Source organism: Lolium perenne, chromosome 2, assembly GCF_019359855.2.
Source record: "Lolium perenne isolate Kyuss_39 chromosome 2, Kyuss_2.0, whole genome shotgun sequence".
Lineage (NCBI taxonomy): Eukaryota > Viridiplantae > Streptophyta > Magnoliopsida > Poales > Poaceae > Lolium > Lolium perenne.
Genome location: NC_067245.2, coordinates 284,458,908 through 284,478,785, shown reverse-complemented (window position 1 = coordinate 284,478,785; position 19,878 = coordinate 284,458,908). Strand labels below are relative to the sequence as shown.

The 19,878-nt window shown below is 43.7% G+C and overlaps 1 protein-coding gene across 1 annotated transcript; it reads right to left on the bottom strand.

Moving 5' to 3' along the window:
* Positions 1–9,651: 9,651 nt before the first annotated feature.
* On the bottom strand, positions 9,652–11,954 carry LOC127329466 (dihydrolipoyllysine-residue succinyltransferase component of 2-oxoglutarate dehydrogenase complex 1, mitochondrial-like). Its single transcript, XM_051355982.2, has 10 exons — positions 11,885–11,954; positions 11,743–11,819; positions 11,126–11,140; positions 10,696–10,773; positions 10,487–10,544; positions 10,365–10,404; positions 10,164–10,231; positions 9,999–10,073; positions 9,853–9,908; positions 9,652–9,755 (listed from the first exon to the last, which is right to left on the bottom strand). Exons 1-10 carry the CDS (start codon positions 11,952–11,954, stop codon positions 9,666–9,668), a joined length of 627 nt encoding a protein of 208 aa, XP_051211942.1. The 3' UTR covers positions 9,652–9,665.
* Between the last annotated feature and the right edge of the window lie 7,924 nt (positions 11,955–19,878).

The following is a 19,878-nucleotide window of genomic DNA, read 5'->3' as shown; positions in this document are numbered from 1 at the left end:
AAATAACTATTGATTTAAGTAATTAGAAGTAACCAATTAGATTTACAACAAAACCTACAAATACATCACCGATCAGTTTTAATTTTTCAAATCATGCATTTTTTTGAAATAGAAGCATCGCCCCATCCTCTGCATCAATAGCCGCACACAATTTGAAATCATGCATACCACTTAAAAGATTTTGGATGTAAAATATGAAAATGTTTTGTATAAACATTGTCCTTTTCTAAATGTAGAGTTCCTCTCTCCATCTTTTGTAAGTAGTACTACTAACATTTTTTTTTAGTTTGATCAATTCCTGAAATATGTAGCTCCTAGGTGCAATCACGAAAGTAGATGCAGAAAGTAAACGGTTTATCGGTGGTGCCAAGTCCGGCCAACTAGTTAAAGATGGCGTCCATGATTAGAAGACTGAAGCTAGTTGCGCAGAATGCGCATCATCGTGCTTCGGTACGTATGCATGTACGGAGTAGACATTAATTCAAACGTCTCCTTTTAGGAAGCTGTCGCTCCAAATTCCATTGGTTTCATATTACATGCTTGGCTGTCCAGAAATGTAAAGGCTTGGCCATAGAATTTTCGTGCTGGAAATTTGTCCTACAATTTGCAATAAATAAATAGAACCTGACGTGCTAGTGCTATGATAGTAGAACAAGATTCACAAGTCAGGTCGTCGTGTCTTTGCATTGGCATATGCACGCAAACATTTCCATAACTAATCATCTCAGTGTGAACATATGTCATTTCACATCTTCTCCGCCTATCTCTCTCCTTTACCGGCCGGGTAGAAAGAGCCAAAGAGGTAATAACTACAATATCACTGGTAATACGGAGACTCAAGTAAAAGTCAAACAAAATAAAAAGATAACTAACAAGATCGACACCATACTCTTAATGAAGGTGTAAAAAAGCATGAAGTTCACTAAGACCAAACGAAGAGTCAAGAAAATGGTATAAAACATGACAGCATCGACATCATATGCACCTACCATAACGCAAAATGAACTTCAAGAAAAAAATTAAAGACACGTACTCCCTAGGTGATACAACAATAACCGATTTTAGATCTTATGTAGTACATGAAAAACCTCAAACTTTTCGACGACATAGATAAGTTATCAAAAAATCATGTCATAAGTTTGAATTCAAAACTTTATGTATATACACTAGGGAAACAATCAAGAAAAAATCAGCTAGTAAAAAATTCCCAAATAACGGATGAAAGAGAAGACACATACTCATAACTAGATCCGCCAAAACCTGCATTCAACGTCTCTATTACCCGACATATTTTCACATAAAGCACCACGCTGGCTAGCTCTAGGCACAAACCCACACACGAAAACCGAAGGCTGCCCAGGGAGAGACCATATGACAAAATACTTCGAAAGTAGGAAATCTGACATTGTTATTGCCCACTTAGGAGCGCCCCACAATTTGCGCAGCATGTCTTGTCACACCACTCATGGGTACACCATGCCATTTGAATGTCTGCCCTAGACAACACTTCTCGGTCTTCCGTGAACATGTCACCGTTGTTGAAATACCAAAGATCCTCCATGCAGCTAAAGATAGGGGTTTGCCCCAAGGTAACCCTCACAAGCAAGGAACATGCAACCTAGATCCCTCAGTGCAACACATAGAAGGATCACCGCCTCGCTCGACCATGGAGACAAACACCAATTGTTGCAACACATAGAAGGATCACCGCCTTGCTTGACCATGGAGACAAACACCAATTGTTGAGTACCATACTAGGTCGATCGATATCTGCCTAGCCGACCTAGAGATAGTTATATAAGCTGCCATCTACTAACATTTTCGATCAAAAAATGTAACCTTGCTTGGCCATCTCCAAGCAATCATCTTCCAAACCATGCAGATAGAAGTGTATAGTAAGTGACTTGACATGGCACCAAAGAGCCATGTGTGGGCTAAGAAAGTTGTTCTCTTCCATGCACTCGATGGTATATGGGCTGGACAAAGCTCCGCCCACACCACATGACTAGATTGACGATAATGGAAACGCAAAATAAGAGGATTTTTTGCTGGCATCGACTAAGGTTTTGGATACAATCATCTTGATATTGATATATATTCTACTCCCCCCGTTCCAAAATATAAGGCGTCTAAGGTTTGATCAAAAGTCAAACTTTACAAACTTTGACCAAATATTTAGAAAAAAAAAATTTACATCTACAATATCGAATTGACATATTAATAAAATATACTTTAGGGTGAATCTGTTGATAATGATTTAGTATTGTAAATTTTCATATTTTTGTGTATAAACTTGGTAAAACTTTAAACACATTGACTTTTGCAAACCTTAGGCGCCTTATATTTTGGGACGGAGAGAGTATTTATAAAAAAAGCATGTGAATATAACTTATGCCCCTCCTCAAATTTTTCGTCCGTCTAGTATCCAATTATAGGTGGCAATGTGACTTGATGAGGACATCCCTACTACACCACTACCTCCGTTATTAATAAATGAAGATGAACCTGCTGTGAAGCTCAAGTCCAATGAAGTTCGGATTGGACCAATTACAAGGGCTCGTGTGAAGCTACTTAAACAACAGGTGAATTTGTTTCTAAACGGTACTTTGATTGATGAGAAATTTATACTGCCTAAATCCTATTACTTATGTATCATCAGGTATCAAGAGGAGACGAGCGTCGCACGAGGAGTAGAGGACCAGCTGGACATGAAGACGGACGTCAAGATGGACGTGAAGCTGGACATGGAGCTGGACATGAAGATATCTCATGGTCGCGCGAGGGAGGAGCGGGAGGCATGCGCGAGAGGAGAAGACGACGTCCAGGCCGGTCCAGCACCCGGTTAGACCGGCCTCCAGACCGGCCAGCCCGGTCCCTGGCCCGGTTGACCGGGCGCCAACTGGATGGAATGCATCGTACCGGGCAAAAACCGGAAAGTTGCGAAGTTTCCGGTTGCCGCCCGGTTGACTGGACGCCAGACAGGCCGATCCGGTCCCTGGCCCGGTTGACCGGATTCCAGACCGGATTCATCCGAGTCTGTCTCGACCAGATCTATTCTGGGTCGGTTATTTTTGTATCTTTTCGACCAGAACTCATCCCGGACGCCTATATAAGTGCCCAGGACGCCCCCTAGCTGCTTTAGACCACTTTTAAGATAAACCCTAATTCTTAGTTGTTTGCTCTAGCAAAACTATTGAATCCCTACACCATATTGCTTGATATTGTGTAGATCCTGAAAAAGTCTTGTGTGATCTGCTGTTCCATTGGGAATTAGACGGTTGCAACTTACCGCTTCGTGGTCAGCGGCTACGTGCGCAAGTGTGTGGAGTTGCGAATATCCTGTAGGGTTGAGAGTTGTTGCATTGGCGACAGGGACCAATCGAGAGATCTCGTTGCGTCATACAAGTTATCATCCACTTCATCGTCGTGTATCTCCGCTGCCATCACCCCGTTGCTTACTGAGAAGATCGGGCCACCCCATATCATCTTGGTATCAGATTTCCAGTTTTCCTCGGTAAGCCATCCACAATCCACCCCATAGTTGAGTTGTGAGTGTTTTCCTATCCAGAAAAAGCCATAAAAAGTTAGGGTTAGGGTTTGCCATAGCCTTAGATTGCACTAATTTCAAGTTTTAGTTGCTTTTCGTAGTTGTTTTTGCGTATTTTTTCTTTCCATCTAGTTTTTAGGGTTTAAGTTTACTCTATCATCTTGTTTCCTTTGTCGTCTAGTGTCAGTTTTTGTTACTCCGAGTCCACATAGCGTACAGTGTGCTTGTTCCCAACCATAGACACAGCCTTTCGATATAAAGTGACTAGGAACTTCCCCAGAAGAGACTAGTTTTACCGCTCGACAGGCTGCTCGTTAGGTTATCGGTGCTTTGCATATTTCTGTTGGCCGTGTTATCAAGGAGTTGTGTCAGAAAATCAAAAAAAAAGAAAACTGAAAAGAAGCAAAAAGAGCTACATAGCTGCGTGTGTTATACAAAAAGAAAAATCCAAAAAGAAAAGTGTAGTGCTAGTGGAATCAAGTGAAGGCCTAAAGTTTACTTTACTGCACCTGTAGTTGAGCAATCTTGTGCCTGTCTCGTTGAGCTTTGCTAGCGTCTCTCTTGTGCATTGCAACATTTCCCACATATAGTTGCATTGCCCCATTATATCGCCTTGTGTGAGTATCATTGGTTGTCTACGGTCAGCGCTAGAGCTTGTTATTGGTGCAAATAGGTAGCCTACCTACAGCCCCACATATACCCTGCTTGTCGTGTGATTAGTTCTTATACCCTTGATATTCGCTTCGCTACATCCGTGCACTAGTTGTTACTACAAGTGGTAAGCAACACTAATTTACTTTGGAACGGTAAGATCTCCTTTTCTTATCAGTTTTGAGTGAGTTGTGAGAGTACCACCATATATTTTTGATTTAGTGCACTAACCTACTAACGATGTCTGCTAGTGATCATAGAATTGTTAACCAGGAAAATAAGAGTGCTGCAGATATCATCACATGGAGGGAGTATGAGGCTCTTCGTAATGAGATGCGATGTGAATTCCGCGCTCAGGACGATGTGCTTAATGGGAAGATTGACGAGATCTCCCAAAAGCTGGATGCTACTCATGTGACCGTCACTACAATGCAAGATCAAATGACGGATGTACAATGCAATCTTGCTGATTTGCGCTTAGCTGTTGAGAATTTGACCGCGCAACAACAACAAGAAGATGACGATGATCCTGAGCTTCAAGATGACGCACACAATGCTCGTGATGCGCCACGTGGTAATCGTGCTCGCGATTGGGTTCCACTTGGCCGCAATGGTCGTGGACAAGATGAGGAAGATGGTTTGGGTAAGCCCAAATTTTCTAAACCCAAGTTTGAAGGAGGAGCTGATGTTGAAGAATACCTCACTTGGGAGCTCAAGATTGAGAAGTTGTGGAGCTTACATCCACATTATACTGAAGATCGGAAGATCAAGCTTGCTTCTTCCGAATTTGATGGCTATGCCTTGCGTTGTTGGGATGCTCTTGTTCGTAACCGTGAAGAGGATCGTGAGCAACCTATACGCACATGGCGTGCTATGAAGGAGGCGATGACTTCTCGCTTTGTGCCTACAAATTACTTGCGGAATATATATGATAAGCTGACTCTATTGAGACAAGGTGTGAAGACTGTGGATGAATACTACATGGAGATGGAGATGCTTATGCAGCGCGGCCGTGTCCGTGAGTGTCTCGAGATGACAATGCACCGTTTCCTCAACGGTTTGAAGTATGATATCAAAGGCATTGTTCGTCACTACAGCTACACCAATATGAATCAATTGTTACATCATGCAAGAGAAGCTGAATCACATTTGGCTGACGAAGCAAAGATCAAAGGTCGAGCTACAGGAGCTGGGCGTTTCACACCCCGCGCGGCCCCATCTACGGCGCCGGCGCCTTCGACGCGCTCCGCACCTTACTCTACTCCGCCTAGTAAGCCGGTCTCAAATGTGTCTAACACAAAGAAGTCTGAATCTGCTGCAAGTACGAGCGGCTCTAATGTGTCTACTGCGCGTAACCGTGATACGCTTTGTCATACATGTGGTGGCAAGGGTCACTTCAAGAGAGATTGTCCTAACCGCAAAGTCATGGTTATCAATGAGGACAATGAGTACGAGACTGGAGATGATGTTGATCCTCATGCTCCAGAAGATGATGACTATGACACTGATGGTGAAGATGCATATCCGTCTGATGCTCGCACCATTGTTGTGTCGCAGCGTGCTCTTAATGTGTTGCCTAGTGCATCTACTCAGTGCTGCAATTTGTTCCAAACAAAAGCTTTAGTTGGTCCTGACAAGGCTTGCAAGGTCATTATTGATGGCGGGAGTTGCCGCAATTTAGCAAGCAAGGAGTTGTGTACCAAGCTGAAGTTGAAGTATCTACCGCACCCGCATCCATACTATATTCAGTGGTTGAGCGATAATGGTGAGATGAAGGTAAACCACATGGTGCGTGTTGAGTTTGCTATTGGACCGTATAAGGATTGCATTGATTTTGATGTCGTTCCTATGACGGTGTGTCACCTACTATTGGGTCGGCCATGGCTCTATGACCGTTCTGTGCAACACAATGGTCGTGCCAATACATATCACTTGGAGTTCAAGGGCAAAAAAATTAATCTACAGCCTATGACACCATAGCAAATTGTCAATGAGTATCGTCAAAAAGTTGAAGTCAACCTAGAGGATGCTTCTTTAGATAGGCGAGAGAATTGTAATGTTGTGAGTGATATAACGAAAAGTGAGAGAGTGAATTCCTTAGTCTCATTAGCCACCAAAGAAGACATGAGAGAATTTAATGAGGATCCTACAGCCATGCCTCTTGTGCTCTTGTACAGGGGTACGGTTTTGGTTTCTAACGACATGACCCCTCTTCCTCTTGGTGTTTCTAATGTTTTGCAGGAATTTGGCGACGTGTTTCTGGAAGAGGTACCCGCAGGACTTCCACCATTGCGAGGTATTGAGCATCAAATCGACTTGATTCCCGGAGCTTCGCTACCCAATCGGTCACCATATAGAACGAACCCCGAAGAGACGAAGGAGATACAGAAGCAAGTACAAGCGCTACTCGACAAAGGTTACATCCGCATAAGCCTTAGTCCTTGTGATGTTCCTGTTATTCTTGTTCCTAAGAAAGATGGTACCTGGCGTATGTGCGTAGATTGTAGAGCGATAAATAACATTACTATTCGATATCGTCATCCTATTCCCCGTTTAGAGGATATGCTAGATGAATTGAGTGGTGCTGCTATTTTCACTAAAATTTATTTGCGTAGTGGTTATCATCAAATTAGGATGAAAGAAGGGGATGAGTGGAAAACCGCCTTTAAAACAAAATTTGGTTTATATGAGTGGTTAGTAATACCTTTTGGTTTGACTAATGCACCTAGCACTTTCATGAGACTGATGAACCATGTTTTGCGTGATTTTATTGCCAAGTTTGTGGTTGTGTATTTTGATGACATATTAATTTACAGCCGCAATGAATCTGATCATATTATACATATTCGACATGTTTTGCAAGTATTGCGTGATAGTAAACAATATGGTAATCTTGAGAAGTGCACATTCTGCAAAGATAAGGTCATATTTCTGGGTTATGTTGTCTCTAAGCATGGAGTAGAAGTAGACGTGTCTAAAATTGAAGCTATTCAAAATTGGCCTACTCCCATGAATGTGAGTCAAGTTCGAAGTTTTCATGGTCTAGCTGGGTTTTATCGCCGTTTTGTGCCCAATTTTTCTACTATTGCTGCACCTTTGAATGAATTGACTAAAAATGGTGTTGCCTTTGAGTGGGGCGTTGCCCAAGATCATGCTTTTGATGAACTGAAATGATTGTTAACTTCTGCACCGTTGTTTGCACTTCCTGATTTCAATAAGCAATTTGAGATTGAATGTGATGCTAGTGGTATTGGAATTGGTGGTGTGTTGATGCAAGAGGGTCGCCCAATTGCATATTTTTCTGAGAAACTTTCTGGTGCTAAGTTGAACTATCCAATATATCACTACAAGAAATCTGCCATAAGTTGACAAAATAAAGGTGTCACTGAAACGTCACTAATGGCTACTTGTGACGTTATTGTGACGACTTTCAAAACGTCGAAAGCTGGGAGTCAGCAGTGAGTGCTTAAGACGTTTCACTTGAAAATGTCGTAGAGCTTTGTGACGTTTTAAAATGTCACTGACTGCATGACGTTCCCAAAACGTCATGGGCACCTGCCCCCGAGTCCAGCGTGGCAATCCGACGTGGCAAAATTGTGACGAATTAGAAATGTCAATATCTGAATTCAGCCCGGTCCATTCAGCTCCTTATGTGGGCTGAGCCCATTAGTTCTGATTATTTTTTTCAGCTTTGTTGGGCCTTGGCCCGTAACTGGCCTAATTACCTCAGCCTTTTTAGCTTATTTTTTTTCAACGGCCTTTTTAGCTGCTGTACTTACTGGGCCTGGGCCAATTTTCATTGGGCCGTGGCCTTTTTAGGACCCATTACAGTTTTGGACCGAGAGTCAATAAGAACCAGTCAAGCTCATTATTAGTATGAACATAAAACTTAACAAATTAATCAATTACATTGCAGCAACAAGAACCAGTCAAGCTCATTATTAGTATGAACATAAAACTTTTGTCACAGTGACTTGGAGCAATAAGACTCAGTCATGCTCGTTATTACAATATAAACATAAAATTTCACTAGAGTTGTCTTCAGGATCTCCAGCATGCATCTTGCTAGAAAATGATGTTGCACAAGTTGTCTTCAGGTTCCAGATCACCTGAGCTCTCCTGGAGACACCTGATCCCACGATCGACTGGAGATACCTGATCCCCATCTCGCACACACCTGATCTGGAGCACCAGGTCTCCCAGGCCAGAGCGGAGAGGCGAGCACAGGGAGCAGCGGAGGCCGGGTTGAGGGCAGGGAGTGTCGACGGCAGCAGGGAAGGTGCGGCAGCGTTGGGGACGGCCTCGCTGTGATCCTGCAAGTAAACAAGCAGCAAGTGAACAGTATAGTGCCAGTCTGTAGTGCCAGTCTGAATATTCTGATACAAAACACACAAAACACACAGTGACGGGAGAAAACACAACACAATCCAGAAAAAATACTCCAGTATAGGACATATACTTATTGTCACATCATCTATGATACTAGTGCGAAGACCAGAATACAACGTCAGTCTCCTGAACTAGAATAAGAATACCTAGAGTAAGCTGAATTGAAATCCACTCATGTCACAGAACACCATTGCTACCAGCCTACCATGAGACAAAGTACTTGAGTTTAGAAGAGCATAATTCAAAGAAGTAAATCCACTCAAGTCACATAACACGATTGCTACCAGCCTACCATGAGACAAAGTACTTGAATTTAGAAGAGCATAATTCAAAGAAGTAAATGCAAACTGTAGATACAAAAAAGATCATCAAACTAGGACACGTTTTGTTACCATGGATACATCTTATATCTATATACGGTAATTGACCAAATAAGATCTGAGGTTGTAAACACATTAAACTTTGTTCTAGAACTAGAATAATGAATATTATCGGTAGCAATTTCAGTACTAAAGCTTAGATTGCAAATTGCAGCTCGAAGCAAGATTGGCATTGACTACTGCAAGATAGTTGGGAGGAAGCATACCCGAAGAGTCCGGTCCTCCATGCCTGGGAGACCTTCTTGCTGTCCCTGATGCGGGAGATGTTGTCGCCCAGCTGCTGTCATCCTTGTGATTAGTTTTGCTCGTGTAGTACAATACTTAAACTTTCAATACCTGATTAATTTACTGGAACTAACAAGTGGCATATTAGTGCAGATAGAAGTGGCACTTAAAAAAAGTTTAACTTTCTGAATATGAGACTACATCAATGGAACAACATTATCTAAGATGGTGTGCCAATTGGAGTACTCCAATAAATGCTTCAGGAACAAGCATAATCATCAGAAGATTTGCACAAGCAAATCAGTAACTACAGCCTAGCTTCAGTAATACTCTAATCTATTCCTGTAATAGAACTCATGAATTCGTTGCCAGTGTAGAAAAAGGTACAGAATGTTACTGGCATCCAGATAAGCAAATAAACATTGTTCTTCATCCTTGGAAATCCACATTTGAAGTTTAATCACATCTTTTAATCAAAAGACACAAACTTTGCATAAGGGCCAGTTTGGGGTTCCATACTTTTCAAGAACACCAGCTTCAGGACTAGAAACATCAATGGTGACCTGGAATACAGAAGGAAAAAAGTATGTTTAATTCTGCACGCACTCACTTTGACATATAGAGAGAGGAGAACCAGAAGTGATCAAGAGACAGCAATACCTTATCAGTTTCAATCTGAGCTATGGCCTCATCAGCCTCAACTCTATCACCGGGTTCTGTATGAAGAGTTAACAGGAGAATATGAATGAGCTTCACACAGCACAGCAGACCCACACCCAGAGAGAGAGAGAGAGAGGAGAGCATACTCTTTAAGAAGGTAGCAAGAGTTCCATCAGTTACAGATTCACCCATGAAAGGTACAACAGCTTCAAACTTTTCTCCTACAAGAAGAAACAACAAGACTCAATTAGCGCAACACCAGAAGCAGTTTTGCAGCTCTGAAACATAACCTAGAAGTCTGCTTTCATTACCACTGTCTGATGCAAATGACCTACTCCAGGGTTGGTAAGGAGAGGCATTTGGGAAGTAATAGTGCCTTCTACCAAATTTAATAGCAAACATTAGCCATTAGTGCATGTATCAACAGGTCAAAACATCTTATAACGTCTGGAATTACAAGAATAAACAATGAAGTCCACATAATACAATTAAGTACATGGTTAGCTAGTTACCTTGTCAGCTTTGAGCTTTGGGGACCAGCTGGAATAAGACCTGCGGAGAGTACAAAGATATTAGAGATGTTGGTAGCGAACCAGTGGTCAAAATCGAAATAGCACTTGTTCAGGTAAATAACCTGAAAGCTGACTGCTATAGTTCCTGACATGTGTATGGCTCCTCAGGAGGCCCAATGTCTGCAAGTAAAATTGGAATGGTGAGCAAGGGAAGATAACATAAGGAAGCAATATATGTACAAAATACAACATAACATCTTGTACACAAAGCTGCCCATTGAAAACAGAGCGAGCGCATAGCGTCTGCCGATCAACAACTAGTTGATGTCACGGTGCAGGCTGTCAGGCATCCTTGAGCCCATCTAAGATCAACCCGGCTCGACGCCTTCGTGTCAAGTTGGATCAAAGCCTGCATGTACAATTAATGTTATGTTGGTCAATATAGAATAATTATGCTTGGTTAATTGAATTGAAGAAAAATAAATTTACAACACAATCTGAGGAAAGTATAAGTGAAAAAAGAACTAAGCTTGGTCAAGTATGTCAATTCGCAAAAGGAACGAACACATAACATCTACAATTAATCATAAATTTGGGTGGCTGCATAACATCTCCAGCATAAACAACAGCAATAACCATGGTTCGCACATGCGTGTCAAGTAACAGTTTTGCAAAAGGCACATGCCTACCTATCTACAATTCAGAAATGATAACATGCAAAAGCACCGCAGCTGACTTAGAATTATCGTGTTAATGCATACACTCAGTTCTCTAAACTGCAGTAAGAACATAATTAAGTAAAAGTCAGAACTAGCATCAAAAAAATGCAGAGATTCTTGCCTCTAAAAGTTTCTACACTATATATTTCATGACTAGCCAAAATATTTCATGAGCGACCAACTAAGTGTTTTATTCGCTGCCTGAAACAATGATGATAAGCAGCAGGTGGTCTAAACCTACAGAGGCAATTTATTTGTTTGTTCTACAAAAGAGAACCGGACTAGTCTGCCTAGGTGCCTGTATAAGCAGTTACTTCTGGTGGCAGTGACAATTGGCACATCCTGCGTGTACTGAATACTGGTTCGCCACAACAATGTACAGGCCTTTACTTAGCTACTCCATCTACCACAGCAGCAATATGCAGCGACACACTTTAGCTAGTTTTTGAACTAGGCCATGCTCGCTTATGCACTTCACGATTCACCTCATTTTCTAAGCCAACACCCGATGATAGAAAATAATTCGGTACTGGCAGCAGTACGATTTAGCTTACATCTACTACTGCCCTTTATACAAGTCAATACACCACACCAGCGTCGACCCGCAGCTACTCTGTCTCTGCGAAACCCTGGTGGGTAGGACAGTGACAGAACGAAACCATGTATGCTGCTACAGGGACTCCCGACATAGATCGCAACCCGCCGCCGCCGCCAGTGAGCACCGACCAGATCGGACCTAAGCGAGCGGGCAAGCGAACAGCCTAGGGTTGTAGAGAGGGGGGGGGGGGGGCGGGGACCCACCTGGCTTGGGGAAGTCGGGGATGACGCGGATGGTGGAGGCGATCCGCTCCACGCGCCCGTCGGACGCCATCGCGACCGCCGCCGACCCTCGCCTGCGCCCTAGCCGAAGCCAAAAGAGAACCGGGAAGTGGGCGGGGAGAGGAGCGGCTTGGCCGCGGCCTCGTCGCCGCGGGTGGCGCTGTCGAGCTCGGCGGGGGCGTCGCCGTCGGGTCGATGCAGCGGGCAGCGGCGTGGATGTCCTCCTGGAGGTCCGCGGAGGCGTGGAGCTGGCGGTGGAGTTGGTTTGGCGATGGGTGGCGGTGGGGAACGAAAGGGGAATTAGGGTTAAGTCAGTCGCGATGGGATCTGAAAATTTCGATTCGGCGCGCACATATCCCGCTCGATAAAAACTTCCCTCTTCTCTTATACGCCCAATACAAACTTTCAGCGATGTGATTGAGGCGGGAGACGAAAAAATAGGCCACGTAGGCGAAAATTGATACGAGGTAGGTCCCAAATGTCTGAGTAAAAGTGATGACATGGCAGCCAACTCACAGCCTCAATTACGCGAAAAGCCTAACGACGATCTTGTTTCGTCGCAATAGGCTGCACTAGAACGTCGTAATCCATCCCGGTTAGATTATGACGTTTTCGTTTAAGCAGCTAACGACGTTTTTGCCTCAGAACGTCACTATTTTCTAAGGTTTTGCCCCCCTTCAATAGCCAACGACGGTCAAATCTAGGAACGTCATAAAGCTATGACATTTTGATTTCCAGTCATAAAAAAAACGTCATATTATGGCAGATTTCTTGTAGTGTATGATAAAGAATTGTATGCTTTAATTAGAGTTCTTGAGGTTTGGCAACATTATTTGTGACCAAAAGAATTTATCATACATTCTGATCATGAAGCTTTGAAATATCTGAAAGTCCAATCTACTTTGCATAGGCGTCTTGCTATGTGGGTTGAGTTCATTGAGTATTTTCCATACATTATTAAGCATAAGAAGGGAAAAGATAATATTGTTGCTGGTGCTCTATCTAGGAAGAATATGCTATTAACTCAACTTGATGTTAAAATTCCTGGATTAGAAGTGCTATGTGATTTGTATGCTACGGATCATGATTTTGCTGAACCATATCGCTTATGTGCTCTTGGTAAAGCATGGGAAACATATCACATACATGATGGGTTCTTGTTTCGAGCTAACAAACTATGTGTTCCAGAATCGTCTGTGCGTTTGCCCTTATTGCAGGAATCACATGCTGGAGGTTTGATGGGTCACTTTGGGCGTGAGAAGACGCTACTCATGATCGCTGATCATTTTTATTCTCCAAAGATGAGGCGGGATGTGGACAGGTATGTGAAGAGATGCATTACTTGCAACAAGTCCAAGTCCAAGCTGAAGCCTCACGGTTTGTATACTCCATTACCGGTACCTACTACACCTTGGAAAGATATTAGTATGGATTTTGTGTTGGGTTTGCCGCGTACTAAAAGAGGCCATGATTCTATATTTGTGGTAGTGGACAGAATTTCTAAATGTCACACTTTATTGCCTGCCATAAAAGCGACGATGCGTCGCATATTGCTAACCTGTTTTTCAGGGAGATTGTTCAACTACATGGAGTCTCGAAGACTATTGTTTCTGATCGTGATGTCAAGTTCATGAATTACTTCTAGAAGACACTTTGGGGAAAGCTAGGGACAAAGCTACTGTTCAGTACTACTTATCATCCCCAAACTGATGGTCAAACTGAGGTGGTGAATCGAACCTTGTCACAACTGCTGAGATCCATGATCAAGAAGAACCTGAAAGAGTGGGAAGAGTGTTTGCCACATGTAGAGTTTGCTTACAACAGAGCGGTACATTCTACCACGGAGCTATGTCCTTTTGAGGTGGTGTATGATTTCAAACCCATTACTCCACTTGACTTTTTGCCTTTGCCTATACGAGAGAGTTAATATGGAGGCATCCAAGAGGGCAGATTTTGTGCGAAAGATCCATGTGAAGACTAAAGAGTTGATAGAGAAGAAAGGCAAGAGCAATGCTGCAAGGATGAATAAGAAGCGCAAAGAGATGTTGTTCAAGCCTGGTGATATGGTCTGGGTACATTTTCGCAAGGATAGGTTCCCGAAGCTGCAGAAGTCTAAGTTGAAGCCTCGTGGTGCTGGTCCTTACAAAGTGCTTGCCAAGATCAATGATAATGCATACTCGATAGATCTTCCAGTTGATGAGTTTGGTGTCAGTAATTCAATGTTGCTGATTTGACACCATATGACGGAGAAGACCTTGGAGCGTCGAGGTCGACGCCTTTTGAAGGGGGGGGAGATGATGAGGACATCCCTACTACACCACTACCTCCGTCATTAATAAATGAAGATGAACCTGCTGTGAAGCTCAAGTCCAATGAAGTTCGGATTGGACCAATTACAAGGGCTCGTGTGAAGCTACTTAAACAACAGGTGAACTTGTTTCTAAACGGTACTTTGATTGATGAGAACTTTATACTGCCTAAGTCCTATTACTTATGTATCATCAGGTATCAAGAGGAGACGAGCGTCGCACGAGGAGTAGAGGAGCAGCTGGACATGAAGACGGACGTCAAGATGGACGTGAAGCTGGACATGGAGCTGGACATGAAGATATCTCATGGTCGCGCGAGGGAGGAGCGGGAGGCATGCGCGAGAGGAGAAGACGACGTCCAGGCCAGTCCAGCACCCGGTTAGACCGGCCTCCAGACCGGCCAGCCCGGTCCCTGGCCCGGTTGACCGGGCGCCAACCGGATGGAATGCATCGTACCGAGCAAAAACCGGAAAGGTGCGAAGTTTCCGGTTGCCGTCCGGTTGACCGGATGCCAGACCGGGCGATCCGGTCCCTGGCCCGGTTGACCGGATTCCAGACCGGATTCGTCCGAGTCTGTCTCGACCAGATCTATTCTGGGTCGGTTATTTTTGTATCTTTTTGACCAGAACTCGTCCCGGACGCCTATATAAGTGCCCAGGACGCCCCCGTAGCTGCTTTAGACCACTTTTAAGATAAACCCTAGTTCTTAGTTGTTTGCTCTAGCAAAACTATTGAATCCCTACACCATATTGCTTGATATTGTGTAGATCCTGAAAAAGTCTTGTGTGATCTGCTGTTCCATTGGGAATTAGACGGTTGCAACTTACCGCTTCGTGGTCGGCGGCTACGTGCGCAAGTGTGTGGAGTTGCGAATATCTTGCAGGGTTGAGAGCTATTGCATTGGCGACAGGGACCAATCGAGAGATCTCGTTGCGTCATACAAGTTATCATCCACTTCATCGTCGTGTATCTCCGCTGCCATCACCCCGTGATCATTATCACCACCGTTGCTTACTGAGAAGATCGGGCCACCCCATATCATGACTAACCTTAGCTTGATGGAAACGCAGATCCAAAATTGCATGCTATTTTTTCGTAGATGTGCAGCTTTTTCCACATACTATAATTTTTGTTTTAAAGACCGTCCGATTGCATTGACAAGCATTTTTATTAAAAAAAGACAGCATACATCAACCTCGTGGCCTACATATTGACCTTCACGGCAATGACAGATTGTAACAACGTAATGTTAAGAATCTTTATCATAGTCTTAGCATAGCCACTTGTGGTGGTTCTTCATGTTGCTGCTTCGGGACTCTCGTCATTTCGGCGTGGTCTTTTTCATTTTCATTTTTTTATTTTTAGTTTTTTGCCTCGGTGATATCAGTTCTTAACATTATGTTGTTGTTACATAGGCTATGTGTAATTGATATCATCTTAATATTAATATATATTCTCGTTGTAAAGTAAGCATGTGAATACAACTTATATCCCTCATCTAATTTTTCGTCCACCTAAGATCTGGTTCTAGGTGTGGCATTGTGATTAATCTTAGCTTGATCGAGACGCAAATCCCAAATTGCATAGTTTTTTTTTTTGTAGACTTGCATATTTTTCCACGGGCTGCAATATTTGTTTTAAGATTGTGCGACTGCATTGACAATCATATGAAAATAGGACAGCATACATCAACCTCGTGGCCTGATATTGACTTTGACAACAACGATAGGTTGTAACCACATAATGTTGAGAACCCACTAGTAGAAACAAGGGCTTTGGTTTTTTGCCCCAAATGTCATTTGCACCGGATTTGGCACGAACCGGTGCTAAAAGGGGTCATTAGCACCGGTTCGTGGGGAGCAGCCGGCCGAGGGACCTTTTGCACCGGTTCGTGTTACGAACCGGTGCAAATGATCTATCTTTTGCACCGGTTCGTAACACAAACCGGTGCAAAAGGTTCGTCGCCAGGCACGTGTCAGCCGAGGAACCTTTAGCACCGGTTCGTGTTACGAACCGGTGCTAAAGATAGACCATTTGCACCAGTTCGTAACACGAACCGGTGCTAAAAGGTCCCCAGCCCTATTTCAGCTCAGCTACCGGCCAAACAGCCCAGCTCACTTCATTTTTGCTAGGAGAAGGTGTGTGTGTTGAGTGCTAAGTTGCTTCTCTTTGGCATGCACATAAGGTGCTCGATGAAATGTGTGAGAGAGTGATGCCGCTTGATTTTACACCCAACAAAAATGAGATGAGGTGCCGGAGCGACACTTAAGCTTTCTCCTCTTTCTTTCCTCCTCGATCAAGGTTTAAGCAACAACTTAACCCTTTCATTTGTACGGTGCTAATTTCCACTATTTATAAATATTATGATGTTTTGTAATTGTTTATTGATAAACTTAATTAATTATTTGATGTAGATGAACCGGCGGCAATGGATGTACGTTGACCGACGTCTACCCGAGTTCAGATCGGGCCTGGAAGAATTTATCCGTGTGGCTCAGGAAAACCCACAGGCGGATGGTTTTATGTGTTGTCCATGTGTTGATTGCCATAACTTGAAGCAATACCCTGAATGGCAAGTCATTCACTCACACCTGCTTTGGAAAGGTTTCATGCCCAGCTATAATTGTTGGACCAAGCATGGAGAAAGAGGGGTTATGATGGAAGACGACGAAGAAGAAGAAGAGGATGATGATATATACCCTAACTACGGTGATACTGCAACAGGGCATGATGAAGATGAAGATGCAGGAGGAGGTGATCAAGATGAAGAGGCATCAGATGAGCCCGTTGATGATGATCTTCGTCGGGCCATCGCCGATGCACACAGAGATGCAGAAACAGAAAACGAGAAGCGAAAGTTAAAGGGCATGTTAGATGATCACAAAAGAAGTTATACCCAAATTGCGAAGATGGCAACACAAAGCTCGGTGCCACCCTGGAGTTGCTGCAATGGAAGGCGAGGCTGGTATATGTGACAAGCCATTTGAGAAGTTACCGAAAATAATGAAGAGGAGGTTTCCAAAGAATAACGAATTGCCCGACAAGACGTACGAAGCAAAGAAGGTTCTCTCGCCTCTAGGATTAGAGGTGCTGAAGATACATGCATGCATTAATGACTGCATCCTCTACCGCGCTGAGTATGAAAATTTGGAAAAATGTCCGGTATGCACTGCACTTCGGTATAAGATCAGGCGAGATGACCCTGGTGATGTTGAGGGCGAGCCCCCTAGGAAGAGGGTTCCTGCCAAGGTTATGTGGTATGCTCCTATAATACCACGGTTGAAACGTCTGCTCAGAAATAAAGAGCATGCCAGGTTGTTGCGATGGCACAAAGAAGACCGTAAGAAAGACGAGATGCTGAGACACCCCGCTGATGGGTCGCAGTGGAGGACAATCGATAGAGAGTTCCCGGATTTTGCAGATGACGCGAGGAACTTAAGGTTTGGCCTAAGTACAGATGGAATGAATCCTTTTGGGGAGCAGAGCTGCAGTCATAGCACTTGGCCTGTAACTCTATGTATCTATAACCTTCCGCCTTGGTTGTGCATGAAGCGGAAGTTCATTATGATGCCAGTGCTCATCCAAGGCCCAAAGCAACCCGGCAACGACATTGATGTGTACCTACAGCCATTATTTGAAGAACTCTTACAGTTGTGGAGCAAACCAGGTGTACATGCATGGGATGAGTACAAACAGGAGTCATTTAACCTACGAGCGTTGCTTTTCGTGACCATCAATGATTGGCCTGCTCTTAGTAACCTTTCAGGACAGACAAACAAGGGATACAATGCATGCACGCACTGTTTAGATGAGACCGAAGGTGCCTCTTTGCCTCAATGTAAGAAGGTTGTGTACACAGGGCATCGTCGATTTCTTCCAAAGAGGCACCCCGTCAGAAAGAAAGGCAATCATTTCGGAGGTGAGGCAGATCGCCGGGTGAAGCATGAACTCCGTACCGGTGATGCTTTACTTGATATGGTCAAGGACCTAAAAGTAATCTTTGGAAAGGGTCCTGGCGGCCAATCTGTTCCGAATGACGATGTTACCGGACACGCACCCATGTGGAAGAAAAAATCTATATTTTGGGATCTACCCTATTGGGAAGTCCTAGAGGTCCGCTCTTCAATCGACGTGATGCACGTGACGAAGAATCTTTGCGTGAACCTGCTAGGTTTCTTAGGCGTGTATGGGAAGACAAAAGATACACCAGAAGCATGGGAGGACCAGTATCGTATGAAAGTCCCAAAAGACAAGCAAGAACGAGGATTACAAGGATACGGGGAGTCGCTTAAGTCCCGCCAAATACGCTCTTACCAAAGCGAGAGAAGGATATCTTTTTTGAAGTCCTTTACAGTATCAAGGTCCCGTCTGGCTTCTCCTCCAATATAAAGGGAATTATAAATATGGAGAAGAAAACATTCCAGAACCTGAAGTCGCATGACTGCCACATTATTATGACGCAGTTGCTTCCGGTTGCACTGAGGGGGCTTCTGCCGGAAAATGTTCGAATACCCATTGTGAAGCTATGTGCATTCCTTAATGCGATATCTCAGAAGGTAATCGATCCACCTAGTCTTCCAAGGTTACAGAAGGATGTGGTGCAATGTCTTGTTAGCTTTGAGTTGGTGTTTCCACCATCTTTCTTCAATATTATGACACATCTCCTGGTTCACCTTGTCGAAGAGATTGCCATCCTCGGTCCTGTCTTTCTACACAATATGTTCCCCTTCGAGAGGTTCATGGGGGTCTTAAAGAAATATGTTCATAACCGTGCTAGGCCAGAAGGAAGCATCTCCAAGGGCTATGGAACAGAGGAGGTCATCGAGTTCTGTGTTGACTTCATTCCTGACCTTAAGTCGATTGGTGTTCCTGAATCGCGACATGAGGGGCGACTAAGTGGAAAAGGCACGCTAGGAAGGAAATCAATGATATGTAGGGACGGCATTTCTTTCACTCAAGCACACTACACAGTTCTACAAAGTTCCACCTTGGTGGCCCCGTATATCACTGATCACAAGAATATTGTGCGCTCAGAACATCTGGGGCAGTCTGAAGACTGGATTACGCATAAACATATGCAGACATTCGGCGGTTGGCTCCGAGAACATCTCATTAATAACAACAGTATTGTAGATCAGTTGTACATGTTGGCTGGGTCACCATCTTCGACTATAGTGACTTTCCAGGTGTACGAGATAAATGGAAATACCTTCTACACGTTCGCCCAAGATAAAAAGAGCACCAACCAAAACAGTGGTGTCCGCATTGATGCAACAAACACTAGCAGTGGCAAAAAGGACACATATTATGGTTACATAGAGGAGATATGGGAACTTGACTATGGACCTTCTTTTAAGGTCCCTTTATTTCGGTGCAAATGGTTCAAGCTGGATGGAAAAGGGGTAAAGGTAGACCAACGTACGGAATGACAACAGTGGATACCAACAATCTTGGTTACAGAGACGAACCATTCGTCCTAGCCAATGATGTGGCTCAGGTTTTCTATGTGAAGGACATGTCCTCTAGACCGAATAAAAGAAAACATAAGGAAACGAGCTCATCCGATGAGCCAAAGCGTCACATAGTTCTTTCAGGGAAAGAACCATCGTGGGGAGTCGAGGACAAGACGGACATGTCAGAAGATTATAATAAGTTTGCTGAAATTCC

Excerpts from the sequence above, each read along its gene's own strand:
- LOC127329466 (XM_051355982.2), bottom strand. The coding sequence starts at position 11,954 with ATGGCGTCCGACGGGCGCGTGGAGCGGATCGCCTCCACCATCCGCGTC. Across the intron at positions 10,545-10,695 it reads GATGCCTGACAGCCTGCACC|ACATTGGGCCTCCTGAGGAG; the intron begins GTGACATCAACT and ends TTTTACTTGCAG. Across the intron at positions 10,405-10,486 it reads CTATAGCAGTCAGCTTTCAG|GTCTTATTCCAGCTGGTCCC; the intron begins GTTATTTACCTG and ends TACTCTCCGCAG.